The 19,859-nt window shown below is 55.0% G+C and overlaps 1 protein-coding gene across 1 annotated transcript in view; it reads left to right on the plus strand.

The window, feature by feature from the left end:
• The first annotated feature begins 13,314 nt into the window (after positions 1–13,314).
• The window catches only part of Itpr3 (inositol 1,4,5-trisphosphate receptor type 3), a 78,699-nt gene continuing 72,154 nt past the window's right edge, over positions 13,315–19,859 (plus strand). The window contains exon 1 of the mRNA XM_075979648.1: positions 13,315–13,693. Within this exon, the coding sequence (XP_075835763.1) occupies positions 13,605–13,693 (89 nt within the window). The 5' untranslated portion in view covers positions 13,315–13,604. The remainder of the gene's footprint in view (positions 13,694–19,859) is intronic.

Consider the following 19,859-nt stretch of genomic DNA (forward strand, 5'->3'; position numbering starts at 1 on the left):
AAAAACCAATCAATGAAGCAGCTGGCTGGCCGTGGCTTGGTTGGCAGAGTGCCAGCCGAGCCGAGCATGTGCCAGGAGCTGATCCTGTAAAATGGGTGTGATGTCACAGGCCTGTGGCCCAGTGCTTCAGAAGCAGAGGCAGGAGGTCAGTCATCCTCAATGGACCAGGCTAGGCTGTAGCAGTTCTCAAGCCGTGGGGGTCAGACATCAGATCTGCACATCAGATATTCACATTTTGATTCATAACAGTAGCAAAATTACAGTTATGAAGTAGCAACAAAATAATTTTAGGGTTGGGGCTGTATGAGCAACTGTCTTAAAGGCCGTAGCATCAGGAAGGTTGAGAACCACTGCTGTAGATCGAGAGTTTGGGGCCAGCCTGGGCTACAGGAGACCCTATTTCAAGTAAGGAGAGAGGGCGGGCGGGGCGGGGAACAGCCCCTGCTTGTCAAAGGCCAATGTCAGGGTTGGGGCTGAGAGTCACAGCAAGCTAGAAGCTTTAGCTGGGAGGAGGGAACTGGATCCCCACACAAAAGGTGGCCCCCATGTCCTTTGGGATTGGCTAACCTTTGATTGCAGGCTGAGGGGTACAGCACTCTGTGGGGACTGCCTCTGTCTTTGAAGAATATATCTTTACAGCCTCAAGGACGCTGGCCGCCTGGGCTGCCCATTCCAGGGACCCCAGGATGCTGAACTCTTCCGTTTCCTGTAGCTGGGTGACCCTGTTAGTTGGGCTGGGCAGAGGGCTGGCAAACAGGCATGTGGATGACTAACTGGAGACTCCCAGAGGACCTGGACTGGCCAATGACCCAGCGCTACAGAGCTCCTTCACTGAAACCTTCTCGAATCTTCCCTGCCTCAGGGCTTCCTTACTCTGCACAGGCAAATTGACAGGCTGGGATTAAAGTCCCCAGGCTGGCACTGACCCAAGGCGCGCAGGCTGGTGGATAAGCTCCCTGCAGGCCTCTCCACCCCTGGGTGGAACAATCAGACTGCACAGTCTGAGCACTGCCAGCCAACGGACCAAGTCCTGAGGACTCCCTGGGTACAGGGCAAGTTCTGGGGACCCTCTGGACATAGGCCAAGTCCTGGGGACCCTCTGGGCATAGGCCAAGTCCTGGGGACCCTCTGGGCATAGGCCAAGTCCTGGGGACCCTCTGGGCATAGGCCAAGTCCTGGGGACCCTCTGGGCATAGGCCAAGTCCTGGGGACCCCTGGGCATAGGCCAAGTCCTGGGGACCCGCTGGGCACAGGGAAAGTTTTGGGGTCCTGCTGGGCCTGAGCTTCTGTGGTTTCCTGTGTAAACTGTTCCCGAAGGCATAGCCTCAGGGTCTGAATTGGAGAAACCCAAAAGAAATGAGGTCCCAGACCACTGTCACTCACTGTGAGACTCCAGCAGGCTGAACAGTTAACTTCTCTGGACCAGGTTTTCCTTTGCCCACCAAAGAATCTTAATGGCGCGGACACCCAGACGCAGACTCAGGAAGCCCCGTGGATCTGGCCCTGGGATGGCTCTCACTGGGCAGGGAACTTCTGTATGATGCTGTGTGGATGGACTTGTGGCCTTGTTAAAACCCACAGACCTGACTACGCAGTAAGCATTGCCGTAAACATGAGCTCCAGCTGAGTCAACGGCATTGCTTTGTTGATCGTAGGGAAAGCACCAGGGGATGATACAGTAGGGGGATTGCAGGCCTGGCTATGGGAGTTCTGCACTGCAGCCCAGTCCTCCCGCTTTAACTATGATCATCCGGCCTCCACCTCCCCAGTAGCTACCCGGTTTAGGCTGTGCTGAAGGAGTCCAGGACTTCCTCCACGCTAGACAAGCATGGTATCCACTGAAGTATGTGCCCAGCCATCACTCAGGGCTTTGAGAAAACAAAAATGTTCTAAAAGATAAAGTCTAGGGTGGGCATAAAGGCCTGTAATCCTAGCACCCAGGGGAAAGTGGCTCAGAGGCAGGAGGGCCAGAAGGTTCTGGCCATCTCAGCTACATAGTGAGTTTGAGGCTGAGGCAAGTCTTGGCTACATAAAACCCTGTCTCAAGAACAAAATTAAAAAAAAAAACAAAGAAGAAAAACAAATCCCCCCTCCCCCACAGACAGGGTTTCTCTGCGTAGCTTTGGAGCCTGTCTTGGAACTCACTTTGTAGACTAGGCTGACCTCAAATTCACAGAGATCCACCTGCCTCTGCCTCCCAAATGCTGGGATTAAAGTTGTGCACAACCACCACCCAGCCTTTCATTTTTTTCCTTTTATTTTTGTTTGAAGCAGAATCTCAGTCAGGCATAGTAGCATATGGTTTTAATCCCAGCACTTGGGAGGTAGAGACAAGTAGATCTCTGTGGGTTCGAGGCCAGCCTGGTCCACATAGTGAGTTCCAGGACAGCCAGGGCTACACGGTGAGACCCTCCTACTGAAAACAAAACCAGGATTTCACGTAGCCCGGCTGTGGAGAATCATCTTATCAAGTGTGCCCTGAATTCTGATCCTGTGCTCTGTCCCAAGTTCTTACTTTGCAGGTGTGAGATGCCTTGTACTGCCCACATCTCTTTCTTAAAAATGATTTATGTTTGAGCCGGGCGGTGGTGGCGCACGCCTTTAATCCCAGCACTCGGGAGGCAGAGGCAGGCGGATCTCTGTGAGTTCGAGACCAGCCTGGTCTACAGAGCTAGTTCCAGGACAGGCTCCAAAAACCACAGAGAAACCCTGTCTCGAAAAACCAAAAAAAAAAAAAAAAAAAAATGATTTATGTTTGTTTCATGTGTATGAGTGTTTGCTTGTATGCGCAGCTAGCTGTGTACCAGGAGCATGCAGTGCCCTCTGAGGCCAGAAGAGGGCGTTAGGCCCCCCCACCCCCTGGAACTGGAGTTATAGGCAGCTGAGTCACCATGGCGGTGCTGGGAACCAAAAGCCAAGTCCTCTGCAAGTTCAGCCAAGGATCTTAAGGGGCCCTCTTCCGGCCCCCAGGCCTGACCCACGCAGCCTCTCAACTCTGCCCTTGACTAAGGCAGCTGCAGTGGTCTCTCCTTTCTGATATATATTTTCTCCTTCGTGTCTTTCTGTCGCAGGATCTTTGAACATCCCATTTCCTGTGTCCGGCTTGTCCGTTAAAGCATCACCATCACCTTCTCCGTGATGTCCTTCGCCTCCCCCTACCCGTCCCCTAGGATCCAGCCTCTCCCGTGTCACCACCACCGCCCACACTTCCACAGCGCACGGTAAACCTGCGTATAATTCAGAGGGGTGACCTGGATCTGCACTGGAACCCCAGTTCCAAGAGGGCAGGGTGTGTGCTCTAGGCGCTCCCTGCACTCTGGCACTTGCTGGAGCGGCCAGCACCACACATTACAGCCCCCCGCCCCTCACAGCCCCATAGTCCAAAGCTGTGTTTGTTTTCTGCAGTCAGAGAGTCTTCAGGCCTGAGGTTGGGCAAGGCCGCTCATGGCTCAGCATCCCAGCCCCCTGGAGACCTTACAAGCTCCTGGTGTCTGACTGGGGTCAGGGCTGCACTTCATCAGACCTGCAGGCCTGGGAGCTGAGTGGGCTGTGGGAGGAAGAGGCCGGCTGCTCTCCATCTGGCCACGGGCCTCCCCCGCTACCCCAGGACAAGAGCCCCAGTGTCTGCTCAGCTCCGGGACAAACAGCAGGCCTTTCTCTCCTTTCTCGTCAGAGTGCCTGGACTGTGACCCCTTCCTGCCCCCTCAGGGGGGCATGGCACACCCTCCTCTTGACCCCCTGCCTGGTGAAGGATCTAGAAACAGGCCAGCCAACTTGGGGGTGGGAGAGAACCTGTTGAGTGGATGCACACGTGTTTAGCAGTTTTCAGTTCAGGCCAGGCAGTCTGGGACAAGACTGGCTCGAAGGAACACTTCCTTCCTGCCAAGGTAGGTGTGGGTGCAGCTGGAGACAGAGCCAATCCCAGGTAGACTTGGCGTCGGTGTTTTGCCCCCTGTCAATCAAGGCCTACTCCCTGCCCGGCCAGGCCCTGGGAAGTTTTCCAGGCAACTTTCCTTCAGTACAAATTTCCGAGGCCTAGGATCCGCGTCTTCCTCCTTCCCTGACTCCTCCTTGGCTGTTATGCAGAGACCAGGACACACCCTAGTGTGCGCACTGGTGCACAGTGTGTTTCCCCTCCCCCTGGGAACTCCTTTAAGTCCATCTGTCTGAGGGTGGCCTGAACAGCATCCTCTCCACTCCCTAACTGAGACACCTCACCTTCACAGCTCAGCCTAGGTCCCGGAATGTCCTAACCCCGTGAAGCCATGTCCCCCCAACTTATTCAACAATCCAGGGGATTTGGGGCCAGGTTTGTGGAGCTCTTGATAACATTTCTGTCTTTAAAAGCCCAATCCTTGGTTATTCATCCAACCCGAATTCCATGGCTAGACTGTCTTTATGTGTGCGTGTGCGAGTGTGTGCATACGTGTGCGAGTGTGTGCGAGTGTGTGCATGCGTGTGCGAGTGTGTGCATGCATGTGCGAGTGTGTATATTTGTGCGCATGTGCATGCAAGAGGCCCAGAGGTGGATGTCCAGTATCTTTCTCTATCGCTCCCCACCTTGTATTTGGAGACTGGTCCTCTCCCGGAATATTGAGGCGCTGGTTCAGCTAGATTGCCTGGCGGACCCTCCTATCGCCCACCACCATGCCTAGCTTTAGGCGGGTGCTGGAACTTAGTGTGCCCTTTACTCTCTGAGCCAACTCCTTAGCCCCTCCATTGCCATTTCTTCTGGTTTTGATTTTTTGAGACAAGATCTTGCCCTGGCCTGCAATTAAGTAGCTAATTTTATTTGTCTATTTTTCTGTGTATGTGTGTGTGGGCACGAGTGTGTCGTGGCGAGTCTGCGGCAGTCAGAGGACGACCTACGGGGGTCGGTTCTCCTTCCATGTGGGGTCTGGGGCCTGCACTTAGGTTGGCAGGCTTGGCGAGACATCTTGCAGACTCCTTGCTTCTTTGAGCCAGGGTCTTGGTACGTTGCCCAGGCTGGCCTCCATCTTGCGGTTCCTCTGCTTCCCACTGCTGTGATTACAGGTGTGTGCCACCACGCCCAGCCGAGAGTGCTCCGCAGAACAATCCCTTTCCCTAGAAGCTACCTGGCTCCCCAGACCCACTGCCCCCTCACCCCCTCACGTGCGTGCGCTTGCTCTGAACCCCCGCTGGCTGTGCTCTAGGGTCTGAGTTACCCAGCTTCCCTTTGGCAGTTTGTGCTAGGGGGAGGCCCTGATAGGGGGACCAGGGCTGGAAGAGAAAGATGTGGGGGTGTTTGTTCTCTTTGCCACACCCGGGTTGGCCATGGCGAGCCTGGCAATTGGGAGCCTCCTCCTAGGGAGGAGGACAGCCCTTGGCAGTGGTCAGCTCCAGGCCGTCCCTGCCGGTGCCTCTGCAGGCCTGTCCAGCCTTAACCTCTCTTGAATCATCCTGGGCACGTGTGGCCGCTTTGTGCGGTGTCTGACTGGCGCCAATCTGTTTTGTTTTTTCAGGGACACTAAGACATGGGAAAGGCTTCTCTCTGCGTCATGGCGTGATTGGAGAGGAGCTTCCATGATCCGACGCCAGGCTTTGCTCTCACTGTGTCTGAGACAGACGGGAGCTGTAGTAGAAGGCCTGAGATAGAGGCCGTCTAATTTGGGGGCTCCAGACCAGAGTCTATGTTCTGAGAGGCCCCATTTGGAGGTGGCAGGGGAGGACCCTTGGTCTCTTTTATCTCCCGTGTTACTGGAGTCTTTTGGCTGTATTCCCACTCCGCTCCCTTCGTATGGCATAGGAGGTCACCCAATGTCTGGAAGAAACAGAAAACTCCAATGAGGGTGTGGGGTGAAGGAAAACACAAGCCCTGTCTCAGCTCTTGGCTTTCCAAGACACTGAGCGTGGATTTTCTTGTATGGGTAAGGGCAAGAGTGAGCGCCCTGAGCAAGGAAGCATGAAGGCTCCTGGGATCTAGGCTGAGGGGCTTCCTGCTGTGGGTGGGGTGCCCGACCAGGGCAGCTGATGACATGGGGAAGGAATTCTCTGGGAACCCAGCGGGCCTGGACTGGCACCCCACCCACGGGGGTGACCCAGCGGGTGGCTGCCACATTGAGTCAGCGGCAGCTGAGCCCCGCCCCATTCTAGTTCCACCCATCCTGGGCCCGCCCCCTCCAGGTTTCTTTCCGCTCCTGATCCTGCTGTGTCTTGAAGTAAGGGGTAAAGAAGACCCTCATCTTCTGTCCCCAAACATGAGACAATCAGAGGGCCAGTGAGGGCCAGGCCAGGCCATGGTGACACCTGCGGTGCTGACGTGAAACCGGTTTACCAGAAGGACCCTGGATCCCGGAGGGTTCTGCACCTTTTACAACTCAGGGAGCTGGGTCAGGTCTCCAGGACTGTGTGGGGGGACACTGGTGCAGGAAACTTGGGTTCCAGGCTGTGCCCCATACCACAGTCCTTTTCGGAATCCAGGGAGAAGTCTGAGCCCCACCCCCTTCCTCCTATGCCCCCTCTTCTCAGCCAGGATGGGAAGATGGAGGCCTGCAGGGTCTGCCTGTGGGCACTCTGAGCTTTGCTGTGATTTCTGAACGCTTTCATCCTTCGGCTGGGGCTCCTGACTCCCATTGTCTGAAATTAAAGAGACGAAGAAAGGAAGACAACATGAAATGGCTGGACTTGGGAACGTGGGCCCACTGTCCCAGCAGCTTCAGAAGCTGATGCAGGAAGATCACAAGTTCAAGTCTGCCTGGGCTACAGACCAGGGTTTAGGTTAGCCTGGGCAATACCACTGAGATCCCGTCTCTCTCTCTCAATAGAAAGTTTAAAAAGATGGCCAGGGTGTGGCACAGTGGTAGAACATTTGTCCAGCATGCACGAGGTCGCGGTTTTGGTCCTCAGTATAAAGTTTGGCTTCTGGGAATTCCACTTGGAACCTGGTGCCATCCTCCACTCCCTTCGCTTGCTCTCTGGGAGATGGGACCATCAGGTGCTAGGAGACACCCAGCTGTTGAGGTTGGGCCCTGGGCAAGGCTGACCCGCCTTGGGGCCAGGGTTTGAGGTTGGTCCTGTCTTGATAGCCACTCAGGAGAGTTGAGTTCCTTCACGTTCTTTCCTGTTCCTTAGGCATCTTCTGCAGCCCCAAGGGGGATCTCACACCAGGTCAAGCTGGGGCTCCCAGCTCACTGGGGGTTTGGTTTCTGGGTTAATTTGTATCCTTTCCAGTTCACTGGAATTCATTCCACCTTTCCATGGGTCCGTCCTGAGGACACAGAGTGAGGTAGACACAGCCTGCTCCATCAGGGCCTCACAGTCCACAGTGGGAAGCAGAAAGGGCACAGAGCTACAGCCCACGGGCTCTCTGATGGTAGGAGAGTGAAGACTGTATGGTAAAAACAGGGCCAGTCGCGAACACCAGTGAGGACGTCCCCTCAGCAGGCACAGCCCTTTGCGGCCAGCCAGGAGCATCTCCTAGGACCCCATGATGCCATAATCGATTAAAGTGAATCTCCTTTTTGTCATCTTTATTGTAGAATATTAGTTTATGCTGTGCTACATTTGTTTACGCCTTGGAACATTTGTTTAACAACGGAAAGATGTGTTGCTTTTGTTTACGCTGCATTTGTTTAACTCTGCGAAGCTGTGTTACTGTGTCTGCTAACACACCTGATGACCTAATAAGAGCTGAGCGGCCAAAAGCGAGGCAGGGGCAAGGGTAGGCGGGGCTGGCAGGCAGAGAGGATAAAAAGGAGGAGACCGCTTCGGAAGAGCAAGAACAAGGAGAGGAGGACACCGGGGGTCGGCTGGGGGTCAGCTGCACGGCCGGCAACAGTGAGAACGCAGGTAAGGTACACAGAAATAAAGATGAAAGCCCAGAGGTAGATGGGATAATTTAAGAAACCCTGGCTAGGAATAAGCCAAGCTAAGGCCAGGCATTTATAAGTAAGAATAAGATTCCCTGTGTGATTTATTTGGGAGCTGAGTGGTGCCCCCCCCCAAAAAAAGCCAAAAGAGTAAAATAGCCAACAGCATTTTGGCATTCCAGCTTGGGGCTGGAGTAAAAAAAAAAAAATCCAACAACCAACACTGCTTTCTCTCTCAATGTTTTTAGATTTGTTTAGTATGAGTGTCTGAGTACTTTGTATGTATGTATGTATGTATGTGCACCATATGCATGCCTGATTCCCGAGAAGGTCAGAAGACGGCAACAGATCCCCAAACCAGAGTTACGGATAGTTGATGCTATGTAGAACTGTCCTCCAAGCCGGGCCACCGCCATGGTGGAGAGTTCAGCTGGGCGTGTTGACTCTTTACTCTGGTGAGGAGGGCCCGGGGACCCTGGTACCCAGCTGCCCTTACCAATTAGGCGCGTGCAGTTTCTACCCTAATTGCCTGTGGTCTTGGTGGAGGCCAGTGGTTCTCAATCTTCCTGATGCCGCGACCCTTCAATACCGTTCCTCTTGTTGTGGTGACCCCCTCCCAACCACACACTTATGTTGGTAGCTACTTCATAATTTTGCTTTCATTATGAGTTGTAATGTAAATATCAGATATGCAGGATATCTGGTGTGGGGTTGTGACCCACAGGTTGAGAACCGCTGATCTATCCCTGAGAGGCTATCAACCCTGCTGTGTCCAGACCTCCTACAGCTGCTCTAAGGTCAGCCATGCTCTGTCCGTAAGCCCAATAACTTACTGAACTCTGCAGGACCGGCAGCTCATTTTGTCTTTGGGGGCCTTAGGAGGAGGGGTAGAGCCACCACGTGACCACGTGGGTTCTCTGTAAGAGCAACAAGTCCTCTTTTTTTTGAGATGGGATCTCACTGTGCAGCCCTGGCTGCTCTGGAACTCTTCTTGTAGACCAGGCTGGTTTTGAACTCAGAGCCCTCTGACTTTCCAATGCTGGGCTTGGTGGAGGTGGATGCCACGTGGTTTTCCTCGATGCTTGCCTTTCCCCTCTTAAGACAGCGTCCCTGGTAGCCTTTCTCCGTAGCTGAGGAGCTGCTAATCCTCCTGCCTCTACCCACATGGTGTTGAGATTACACCGTGGCTGACTGCAGTGCAGGGGATGGACCCAGGGCTTCAGGCCAAGCACTCTATTGGTTGAGCCATATCCCAGACCCAGTCCTGGACTCTGGGCTGGGTCACAGCGTGCTTCCTCCTTAAGACAAGCCTGGTCTCTGTAGAGGGTGCAAGACTGGGAGGGAGAGACAGTCGAGGGTTGAGGGTCTGACCACCGGGCTGGTTCTGCACTGGGGAAGGAGAGACAGTCAAGGGTTGAGGGTCTGGCCACCGGGCTGGTTCTGCACTGGGGAAGGAGAGATAGTTGAGGGTTGAGGGTCTGACCACCGGGCTGGTTCTGCACTGGGGAAGGAGAGACAGTTGGGGGTTGAGGGTCTGGCCACTGGGCTGGTTCTGCACTGGGGAAGGAGAGACAGTGGGGGGGAGGGGAGATTGAGCGTCTGGCCACTGAGCTGGTTCTGCAGACCCTGTTCTGTGGGTAGCAGGGATTTCTGGAGAGTGTCAAGCTGCAGGGCCACTGTTGAGCTCACAGAAGTCCATCTGGTTTCTCTTTAAAGAGGGTTTTGTGGGGGGCTGGACTCTCAGAAGGTTAGCACACACTACCCTCAACTGCACTCCAACCCCACCATCTATAGCCTTTTTAAAAATCTGGCCGAACTTTTCTTTAAGCACTACCACCTCAGTACTCACTAGAGAGCTCACAGTGGAGCGGGTTTGACAGGAGCAGGCAACTGGCCGAGCCTGGGTGCTCCTGTAGAATTCCTAGGAGCTGGACCGTAGGCATGGTAGGAGGCTGGCAGCCCATCTCCTCCTTAGACCTCCCAGCGGGGCGGGCGGGGTGGCGAGGAGTGCTCCCTGGCCATGTTTTTTGGGTTGATGGAGACCTGGAGGCCAACGTGGAGGCACGTCCTCTGCCTGCTCTGAGACAGTGATGGAGCTGTAGTGACATCTTTCGGAGTCGGCAGAGGAGGTGGGAGTCTGGAGTTGCCAGAGAGCCAGTGTTCAACCGTGGCTTTTCATCCTCATGGCTCAGGGAAGGAGAAAAAGGTGGGCTTGATCAGGAACTGATGGGGAGCAGAGGCCCTGCACATAGTAGGTGTCTTAACGTTCATCTATGGTTGTGAAGAGAATGCACAACCAAGGCAACATTATAAAAGAAAGCATTCAATCGAGGGCTTACGGTGACAGGGTGGGGAACATGGCGGCAGGCATGGCAGGCATGGTGCTGGAGAGGAGCTTGAAGGACTCCATCCTGAGCCGGAGACAGACAGACACAGAGGGGCCTGGCTTGAGCTTCTGAAGCACCAAAGCCCACCCCCAGTGACATACTCTCTCCAACAAGGCCACACCTCCTAATCCTCCTCCTTCTAATCCTACCAAAGAGTTCACTCTGGGTGACTAAGTATTCAAATAGCCTATGGGACTATTTTTTGTTTGTTTGTTTTGTTTTGTTTTGTTTTGCTAGATAGGGTTTCTCTGTGTAACCCTGGCTGTCCTGGAAGTAGCTTTGTAGACCATGCTGGCATCAAACTCCAAGATCTGCCTGCCTCTGCCTCCTGAGTACCAAGACTAAAGGCATGAGCCAGCACCGCCCTATGGGGTCATTCTTTTTTTTTCCCCCTCTTTTTTCCTGACACAGGGTTTCTTTGTGAAGCCCTGTCTGTCCTGGAATTCACTCTGTAGGCCAGGCTGGCCTTGAACTCACAGAGATCTGTCTTCCTCTGCCTCTGGAGTATTGGGATTAAGGGTGTGCACTGCCCACTGCCACAGCTGCCTCCATCACCACCACCACCATTTCAAAGAACTACGGTAGGAATCCAACAGATGCTTCTGGAAGGGATGTATATCTTCCCTCTGGAACCCCAGGGAAGAGTGTGAGCTAAGAGGAGCCATCCCAGGGCTGGTCCCTCCCATCTGTCACAGTCTGAGAACCCAGAAGCCCTGGCTATACCAGACACTGCTGAGTACTGGGTCTTAGCTTTGATTCCAGTTCCAGAAACCTGTTTTGTGTTTGGGCTGTTTGGTGTTTCTCTGACCTGTGGTCATCTTTTTGGGAAAGCCCATTAGATAATATTTTTTTCCAAACTAGCTTACAACTTATTTGACACATGTGCCATATAGTTTTTTTTTTGACAACTTGACACAGCCAGGGTCATGTGGGAATGGAACCCTGAGTTGAGAAAATGCCTTCATCAGATTGGCCTATGGTACACTCTTGATTAGTGATCGATGTGGGAGGGCCCAGGCTACTGTGGGCAGTGCTATCCTTGGGCGGATGGGCCTGGGTTAAAGGAAGCAGTATGGGTGAGGTGCAGTGGGCAGCTTTCCTCCATGGCCGCTGCTTCAGCTCCTGCTTTAGCTTTCCACTAGGACCGAGGGTGACCTGTAAGCCAGATAAACACCTCCAAACTCCCCGAGTTTATCACAGGAACAGAAAGCAAACTAGAAGCTGGGCATGGTGGCGCAAGACTTTAACTCCAGCATTGGCGACACAGAGGCAGGGGGATCTCTGGGAGTTTGAGGCCAGCCTGGTCTACAAGAGCTAGTTCCAGGACAGGCTCCAAAGCTACAGAGAAAGCCTGGATCGGTAAAACAAGCAAACTAGAGCAATATGCTTGGGAATGAAGCACAGCTGCCTTGCATCTCTGAAGCCCTGGGTCCGGTTTCCATCAAGGCATAAACTGAGCCTGGAGGTCGGTGCAGGAATACCAGAGCCGGAGACCAGCCTTCGCTACTGAGACCTTGATTTTTGTTTTCTTAAAGCAACCTAGTAGGTTAGGGCAAACATTCAAACTATTGTTTGTAAAAATATTGTTTCAGATGTACCTGGATGAAGGCAGCAGCTCTAGGTCAGAGGCAACTCTGATGGGAGGGACTGTGGGCGCTAGTGAACCGGGACTCAGAAATCCTGGAGGGGGTGCCCTGTTCAAGTTCTTGGGAGTTTTATAAACTATTTTATGTATATGGGTGTTTTGCTTGCATGCGTGTCTTGTACCAGGAGTGTTCCTGGTGCCTGCTGAGGTCCGAAGAGGGTGTCAGATCTCCTGGAACTGGGGTTACAGACAGTTGTGAGCCGCCATGTGATTACTGGGAACCCAACCCTCATCCTCTGCATGTGCTCTTAACCGGGGAGCCCTTTCTACAGGCCCTGTTTCTATTTTTTGAATCATAGTCTCAAGTGGCCCAGGTGGCCTCGAACTTACTATGTGGCCATGAATTTCTGGTCCTCCGGCCTCTTCTTCCCCCAACCACTATTATCAGCTCTAAACTTCTTGCTAAAAATCTCACGGCCGCTCTAGGAGTCTCTGTCCAGACCAGCAGCTGTCTCACGGCTGGCGGCTGTCTCCACCCCTCCTGAGTCTCTTCCTGCTTCTGTCTCGAGTCCCCTCCTTCTTTCCTCCCAACGCCCCCACTCCCGCCCCTCAGGAAATACGGGGTGGTGGGGGGGGGGGAGAGGGAGCAAACGTGACTGAAGTGGGGTGGCCGGGGGCACTCCCATCTTAGGAGTTAATACGAAAGGTTCAGAAGCAAACGCCCAGCTTCCGCGGGCGCAGAACAGAAAGTAGGCGACTTGGGGATGAGTTTGAGGGCTGAACTTTGAGCAAGGGCCTGGCGCGCTGCCCCAGCCGGCGGGCTGCGGGAACTTGTTTCTGTGGGCGCGGGGCTGCACTATTAACTGGAAGAGATAATGTTCTCCCCCTCCCACTATTATTTAAAAAAAGAAAGGAGTCAAGAGAAATTGGAGCCAATTCTTCCCCTGGAGAGGGGAACTGATTCGGAAGCTGAATCTCTTTGTACACAGGAATGCGGGGAGACAGAATGAGAGAGAGAAAAAACAAAACAAAACCCAACAACAACAAAAATAAAACCCACCCCTTTGGTTCATTTCCCCTCCAAGTCCAAGCACTTTCTATTGTGCAATGAAGGCTTTTCATGTTGAGAGAAATGAATCCTGATTTGCAACGCTAAGGGCTTGAGCGTGCGTCCAGGCTCAAGACGACTCTCAGCTGGGTGCGGTTGCCGCAGGGTGACCGTGGCCAAGTTCCCGGTGTGCTCCACCGCGTGGGCCACGGGAAAGGCGCTCTGGGGATCTCCGAGGGTGGGGAGCCGCGAAGTGCAGCGCGGTGCGGCCGGACAGCCGTCTAGGAAGCACACTAGATCCCGGGGTCCTCCGGCAGTGCGCGGGACGCTTTTGGGGACCAAGGCGCGCGCTTAGGCTGTCGGGGAGGCAAAGCCCCAGGGGCGGGTGCACGTGGGAGCCGCAGCGGGGGCGGGCCGGGGTGTGGCCTCCCCGCCTCCCGGGCGGGATTTGCATGTGTGTGGCGGCCCCAGACTTCCTGCTCCTTCCCAGCTGCAGGTACGCGCGGGCCGGGCCGGGTTGGAGGACTCCGGGCGCTCAGAGACGCGGGCACCTCCTCACCCGGACCCGGGCCGCACCGCGCCTCCTCGCGCTCCGGTGGCCGCCAGCCTGCCCCGGCCGCCCCGATCGTCCGGGTCGCCGGGCTGCGAGGTGGCACTGCACCCCTCTCCGCCCAGCGCGCTGCAGTCCTCTGCGTCGAGCCTGGCAGCTCGCTCGTGTGCAACCTTGCCGCCTCGAGCCCCGGAGGGCCGAAGCCATGAACGAAATGTCTAGCTTTCTTCACATCGGGGACATAGTGTCTCTGTACGCCGAGGGCTCAGTCAATGGCTTCATCAGCACTTTGGGGTGAGTGAGCCTAGGGCAAAGAGGGGGGCGTCGGGGCCACTGTACAGCTGCGTGTCTCCTGATGCCCAGTTCCTGCCTCTCGATGGTGGGCTTGGGCGCCCCAGACTCCAGAAGCGAAGGGACGCTGGCCTCCCTCTCTTAGAGAAAGGAAGTGCGCTGTTTGCTCAGGTAGCAGTCTGGCGCCCTAGGGAGTTCTCAGTAGGCATCAGGGCCCACTAAGCCCGCCACTTCTGGCACACTTCTCTTCTTTACTGGTGACCAAGGGATTTGAACTTCCTCGGCAAGTGGTCCCGGGGAGGTGCAGGTGGCAGGTGTCTGGGGCCTGAGTTGGAGAGGGCCTGGGTGTGCTTGGTTGGGATTGGGGGTGGGGTGCAAGGGTTGCTTCAGGCTGGAGCCTGGCACTCACCTCTATGGCCCCATCCTGAATCGGTTTTTGATGGGTAGCACCTTCTGACTCTCCTTGTGCCCCATCCCTGCTTTCGTAGGAGTGTTTTCTTTACCCTCCCGGTCCAGGCAACCCAGGTCTTGGCCAGCTGGCCCCCTCTTCCCCCCTTCTCCCCGTCAATTTCCTGTGCAGCAACTCTGGCGCCCCTGGTCCCAGGTTCTCTAGAGCGCTTTGCAAACATTAATTAATTCTGGCTGCCACCCCCCAGGGTCTGCGCTGGGTAAGCGGGGAATCAATTCCATCCCAGGCTGGGGCCAGGCCTGTGAGCTGGGAGAGTTGGGAGAGCCCCTGGGCACCTTGCTGCTGTAGGCGTGGAGGGGACTGTAGGCCAGGGTCTAGTTCTTTTGCCCATTTTCAGTGCTCACGGCGAGTGTGTGGGGAGAATGTTCTGTGGTCTCATCTTTCCCAGCAACACCCAGCTGCCCAGAGGGTGACTCCTGGGGGGGGGGCTTTAGAAGTGTGTGTGTGTGTGTGTGTGTGTGTGTGTGTGTGTGTGTGTGTGATTAGCCTCAATCCGAGGTTAGCCCTACACTGGTCTAGCAGGTGGGAAGCTCCCTGCTCACTGGGTTTCTCCACTTCGTGGTTGGAATTCAGTGTGCTGCAGGGAGGAGAAACCACAAGGGCCTCTCTGCCAGAGGAGGCCTAGATGGGAGTTTCAGCATTCCTGTCCCTTCCCAGCATCCTTCAGGCTCTCCTACACACCTCCTGGGTCAGCCGTAGATTCCTGCACACACCTCCCCATCAGCCTTCTCTTCTGAAGTTACCTGGAGAGGAGGGGTGGAGCCACATCTGGCCAGCATCTTTGTGGGCCTGGCTCAAAGCAGTGCCAGGGCCCTGGAGGGGGGGTGGGGAGAGGCCCACAGTCAGCATTTCATATCTGTGGGACAGGGCGTGTGTGTGCGGAGGTGTGAAGCCAGAGTAGGGACCCCCTTCTTCCCCCCGAACTCTGCAGCATTTTGGAAAAATAGCTATTTCTTTTACTGATGTGTCTGGCTCAGGACTGAGCACTGGGTGGACGGCCTTAAAGCATCTTGAAGATTAACGGAGCCAAGGGAAGGGTCTAAGCCCCCTTTCCCACCCTCAGACTGTCTCCCTCATTTGGGAGTCCCTCTGTATGCTCGCTCTTTCTTTTATTTTATTTGATGTGTATGGGTGTTTTGCTTATATGTATGTTTGTGTACCATGTGGCTGCTTGGTGGCTGTGGAGGCCAGAAGAGAGTGTCAGATCCTCTGGGACTGGAGTTGCAGATGGGTGTGAGCCATTTTGTGGGTGCTGGGGATGAACCCAGGTCCGCTGCCAGAGAGGCTGGTCTCTTAAGCTCTGAGCCATGCCTTCAGTCTCTGCTCCCATTTCAGGGCACTTTCTTCCCACCAGCCCTTCCTGCCCCACAAGCTGTTACCTTTAGTCCACCTGGACCTCAGGGACATCTGAGAGCCTTGACCCCAGGGTGCTGCTTCCTATGCAACTCCTCCCAGAAGATGGACAAATGCCTTCCTAGCCTGGCCTGGCGTTCAGGCCTAGGCCTAATCTGCGCTCACCTGGCCAGAAGTTCAGGTGCATTTCCTGGAACCGCCCCCTGGTCTCTTTACCTTTGCTCCAGCGTGCCTGCCACCTGAGTAAATCTGTCCCACCCTTGAGACCTAACCCAAAGTGGCCTCTTTTGAAAGAGCTGAGACCCCACCTTCTAGGGCAAAATTAACCCTGTTTTTTTTCTGTAACATTTTCAAACTGTTCCTTAGTGAGAATCAGGCCCCTGTAGGCCCCCCGAAGGCCTGGCTAATGCTTGCAGGGCAGGGTGGGCCCTGGCAGTGCCATCCCAGAGGCTGCACCATGCCGGTGACCTGTGAAGAAGGGAGCCGGGCTTACAGCTGATGGAGAGTGAGCTAAATCTCTCACTGCACCCAAAGCCGACTCTCCAGTCCCAGGCTGCAGCATCCCAGGAACTGCATAGTCCTGTGGAGTGGGGTCTGTAATCCCAGCACCTGGGAAGTGGTAGCAGGGAGATGGTGAATTGAAAGATAGCCTCTGCTATATACGGAGCTGAAGGCTAGCCTGGGCTATAAAGAGCTTGTCTTTAAAAAAGCAAGCAAACAGAGCAGCAATCTAAAAGGTGGAACTTAGTAGACAGACTCTGAGAACCTGCACGTTCAGTCTGACTAAACCAGGATCTCCATGCTTTTGGTGCCTTTTCCACAGTGCTGGAATGTGGACCCTGGTCTGAGGCATGCTGAGTGTGCCTGCCGGTCTCGGGCATGCTAACTGCACATGCTAGGTGCGTTTGTCAGGCAGGGCCCATGCTCTGCCACCGAGCTGAACCTTGGGCTTCAATACTGCATTTTAATTACATCCCCAGGGCTGGAAGAGGCTCCCAGAGGCTCTCTGTCTCACTCAGGGTCTCTCTGCCTCCATCCTTAACTCTGGTCCTGTAGTCTTTCCCAAGGCTGTCGGTGCCCAGGGTCTTAAACCCCGGGGACTGGTGTGACGGAGCTCCTGGCCTCTCTCAGTGCCCAGTGTCTGGCTTTCTGTTAGAGTCTGCGGAATGAGTTTGTTGAAGACAGGCAGCCCCGGCTGGGGAGGTGGGGGGAGCTCTGGTTGAGGCACAGCATGGGGTTTGAGCCTGAGCACTCCAGATAGCCAGTTCAAACCTCTTGGTAATTAGAGGTCCCATGAAGATTGTATATTAACTGGGTTGGGAGGCTGGGAGGGGTCTGGGGAGTGGATCCTGGAGGAGGCTGAGACTCAGGGAAGCGGCCCACACCTGTTCCTGGCAGGGAAGCGTGGCCATGGCTGGCCTCGCCCCTCACCCAGGTGGAGGCAGCACAGGTCAGAGCTGCAAATCAGGGAGGAGGAGGGGGAAGGGTTGATGAGGCTGCAGGCCAGCTGCTGGAGAAGGCTGCTGTGAGAATGCAGGGGGACCTGTGAGGGCCCCAGGGATTGAGCTGGGAAGCAGGTGAAGTTTGTCAGGGAACCTTTGCTGCCCATGAAAGGCCTGGGGTCACTTTGGAGTGGGGGGTCTCAGCACCTGGGTCATCCCATCGTGGGGTAGTCAGCACATAAGGTTGAGGGCCCCTCCTGTAGCAACCTCTGTCCCCTTCTGTTCTTACCTAACATATCTTGGGAGTGTGGGTACTGGAAATCAGGCCCCTAAGAAGCATGGAGGGGAAGTGTGAGGAGCTCAGGTTCCTACATGGTTCCTGGACCGGGACCTCTCACTAACTGGGTATTTCCACAACTCTGCCTTCTCAGAGTAACCCCCTGCACCCCCATTTTGGGGTCAAACCCCATGCTAGGGTTCTGACAGACGGATTACACCCCAGCACACCCTGTGTATCTATTCTTTCTCTGTAAAAAATATTTAATGCCGGGTGTAATGGCGCACACCCTTAATCCCAGCACTGAAGGCAGAGGCTGGCGGATCTCTGTGAGTTCAAGGACAGCCTGGTCTACCTACAGGGCAAGTTCCAGGACAGCCAGGGCTACATAGTGAGGCCCCATATAAGGAAGAAAGAGAGAGAGAGAATGAATGTGTGTATGCATGGGGGGGCATGCATGAGTCCAGAACAGGGCATTGGATCCCCCTGGCACTGGAGTTCAGTTGATTGTGAGCTGCCCAGCCTGGGTGGTGGAGTTCACGGGATTGTGAGCTGCCCAGCCTGGGTGGTGGAGTTCACGGGATTGTGAGCTGCCCAGCGTGGGCCCTGGGCACTGAGCTTGGGTCCTCTGCAAGAGCAGTACCACTTTTAACTGCTGAGCCTTCTCTGCAGCTCTGCCCTGCACATTCCCCAAGGTGCTCAGGCTGTACCTGGGACTGTCTTGGACAATCTAGCTCCCAGCTGCAGGATGTGGTGACACAGGCCTGTCATCCCAGCTCTGCAGGAGATGGACACAGGAGGACTAACTGCAAGGTCAAAGGTGAAAGGCAGCTGGGACTGCAGCTTGGCGGGAGAATGCTGGCCAAGTGAGTGCAGGGTTCAGCTCCCAGCTCCGCAGTCTGTCCCAGCTCCATGATGGATACTCAACTGTGGGTACTGTTGAAGCTTTTAGACTCCTGGGATTATTTTTTACTTATATTTATTATTATTTGAAGCCCTTACTGGGTTGCGTCACTGAGGAGCACAGCACAGATGACCCTCTTAGATGAGACCGTCTAGTCTTTTGAGACAGCCTTGCTGCGTAGCCCTGGCTGACTTTAAAATTGTGCTCATACTTGTCCTCTTGCCTGGAGCGCCCATGTGTTGTGATCTCAGGTGAGCACCGTCCTGCCCAGTTTCCTGCATGTGTCCCTGGGGCCCTAAGCAGCTGTGAGGAGCCTGTCCGCATGGGCTGCCTGCTCCTCAGCTCAGAACGTCTCTTTGCTCTTGGGGGACTTCATGAAGCCATTCAGGAAACTTTCTTCAAGGTGCCTAATGTGTGCCGGGCACTGTTTCTGGACCAGGTTCTAGTCTGTTGCATCCTGTGTAGCACTGAGCTGATACGATAACTCCCTGGGCCCTTTGGGCCTTAAGTGAGGCCTTATAATTCCTGGAGGAAGGATGTCCCCCCTAACTGCCTGTGTTCCCCAGGCGTGTCTCAGACCTGACTCCATGGGAGGAGTTACTACACTTCTTTTCCTCGGCCCAGGCAGTGGCTTAGCCTCAGCCAGCCCCATGTTTGCAAACTTGGGTTTTGGAAAAAACAAAATAACAAAACAAAACAACCATTTTTTTCCTGATTTAAGAAAAAAAAATTGTTCCCTGGAGAAAATTGAAACAACTCAAATTAAGAGCTGTCGGTAATGGTGCTGCCGTGGCTTATGGGCGCCCTTTCTGGGCCACTAGCTTGTGAGCGCGAAGCATTTACAATCAAGCCAAGCTGAGCCCCTGCTTTGTACCCTGTCTTCTGTGGCCATGACTGCCCTCTGTTGTGCTAGGAGGCCCCTAACTCGGGAGAGCATCCCCCAGTACCAACCACCTGAGCTGCCTGTGAATCTTCAGATTTTGCCCTGAGCATCCTGGAGCTCACATGTCTGGACACCTGTTGAGTTAGCTGGACAGTTGCCTCTCGGCGGCTCCTAGCTTCGTGCCATGCTTTTGTCTGGTGGCGGAGGCAGGCCTGTGCCACCGAGGGTCTGACCCACTTCATGTCACGTGCTTATGACTGCAGCACGGCTGCTGGGGAGTGAAAGCCTCCACCCTCCTGGTTGGGTGTGGTGGAGGTCCCGTGCAGTGGCACAAGAGTGTGATGTCCCTGCGGGGTGGCAAAGGGGTCTGTGGAGCGTGGAGCGCCCCACTTCTGCAGCCCCCACTTCTCCAGGGTCTCAGGCCGAAGCCAGCAGTTTGGCCTTGAGAAATTCTGCTTTAATCAGTGCCCACACTGCCCTGCCCTACATTCTTGACCCTGTGTCCCCTCCCTGGCTCGGCCCAATGGGTGGTGGCTTGGGTTGGGGGTGGGGAGGGAAGCCAGACTGAAGGGTGGGGTCGCACCAGCTTTCATCTTGGGGGCAGGTTTCTGGGTTTCGATAATCTTGTACACACAGCTGGAATCTGTGGGGATGTCCACCTCTAGCCCTGCCTTCTGCGGACAGCTGGGGCCCCTCCCTTGGAGCAGGGGCTGGGAGCAGGGAGGGGTGGAGGCCTGAGGGAGGGAGAAGAATCTCTACGCTTCAGCTTGGAGGAGTGTGAGCTCTGAGGTCCCTGAGCCAGCAGGCTGCCCAGCCCAGGGCCTGGATGCCAGGCTGTTGG

This window comes from Microtus pennsylvanicus, chromosome 7, assembly GCF_037038515.1.
Source record: "Microtus pennsylvanicus isolate mMicPen1 chromosome 7, mMicPen1.hap1, whole genome shotgun sequence".
NCBI classification, from domain to species: domain Eukaryota; kingdom Metazoa; phylum Chordata; class Mammalia; order Rodentia; family Cricetidae; genus Microtus; species Microtus pennsylvanicus.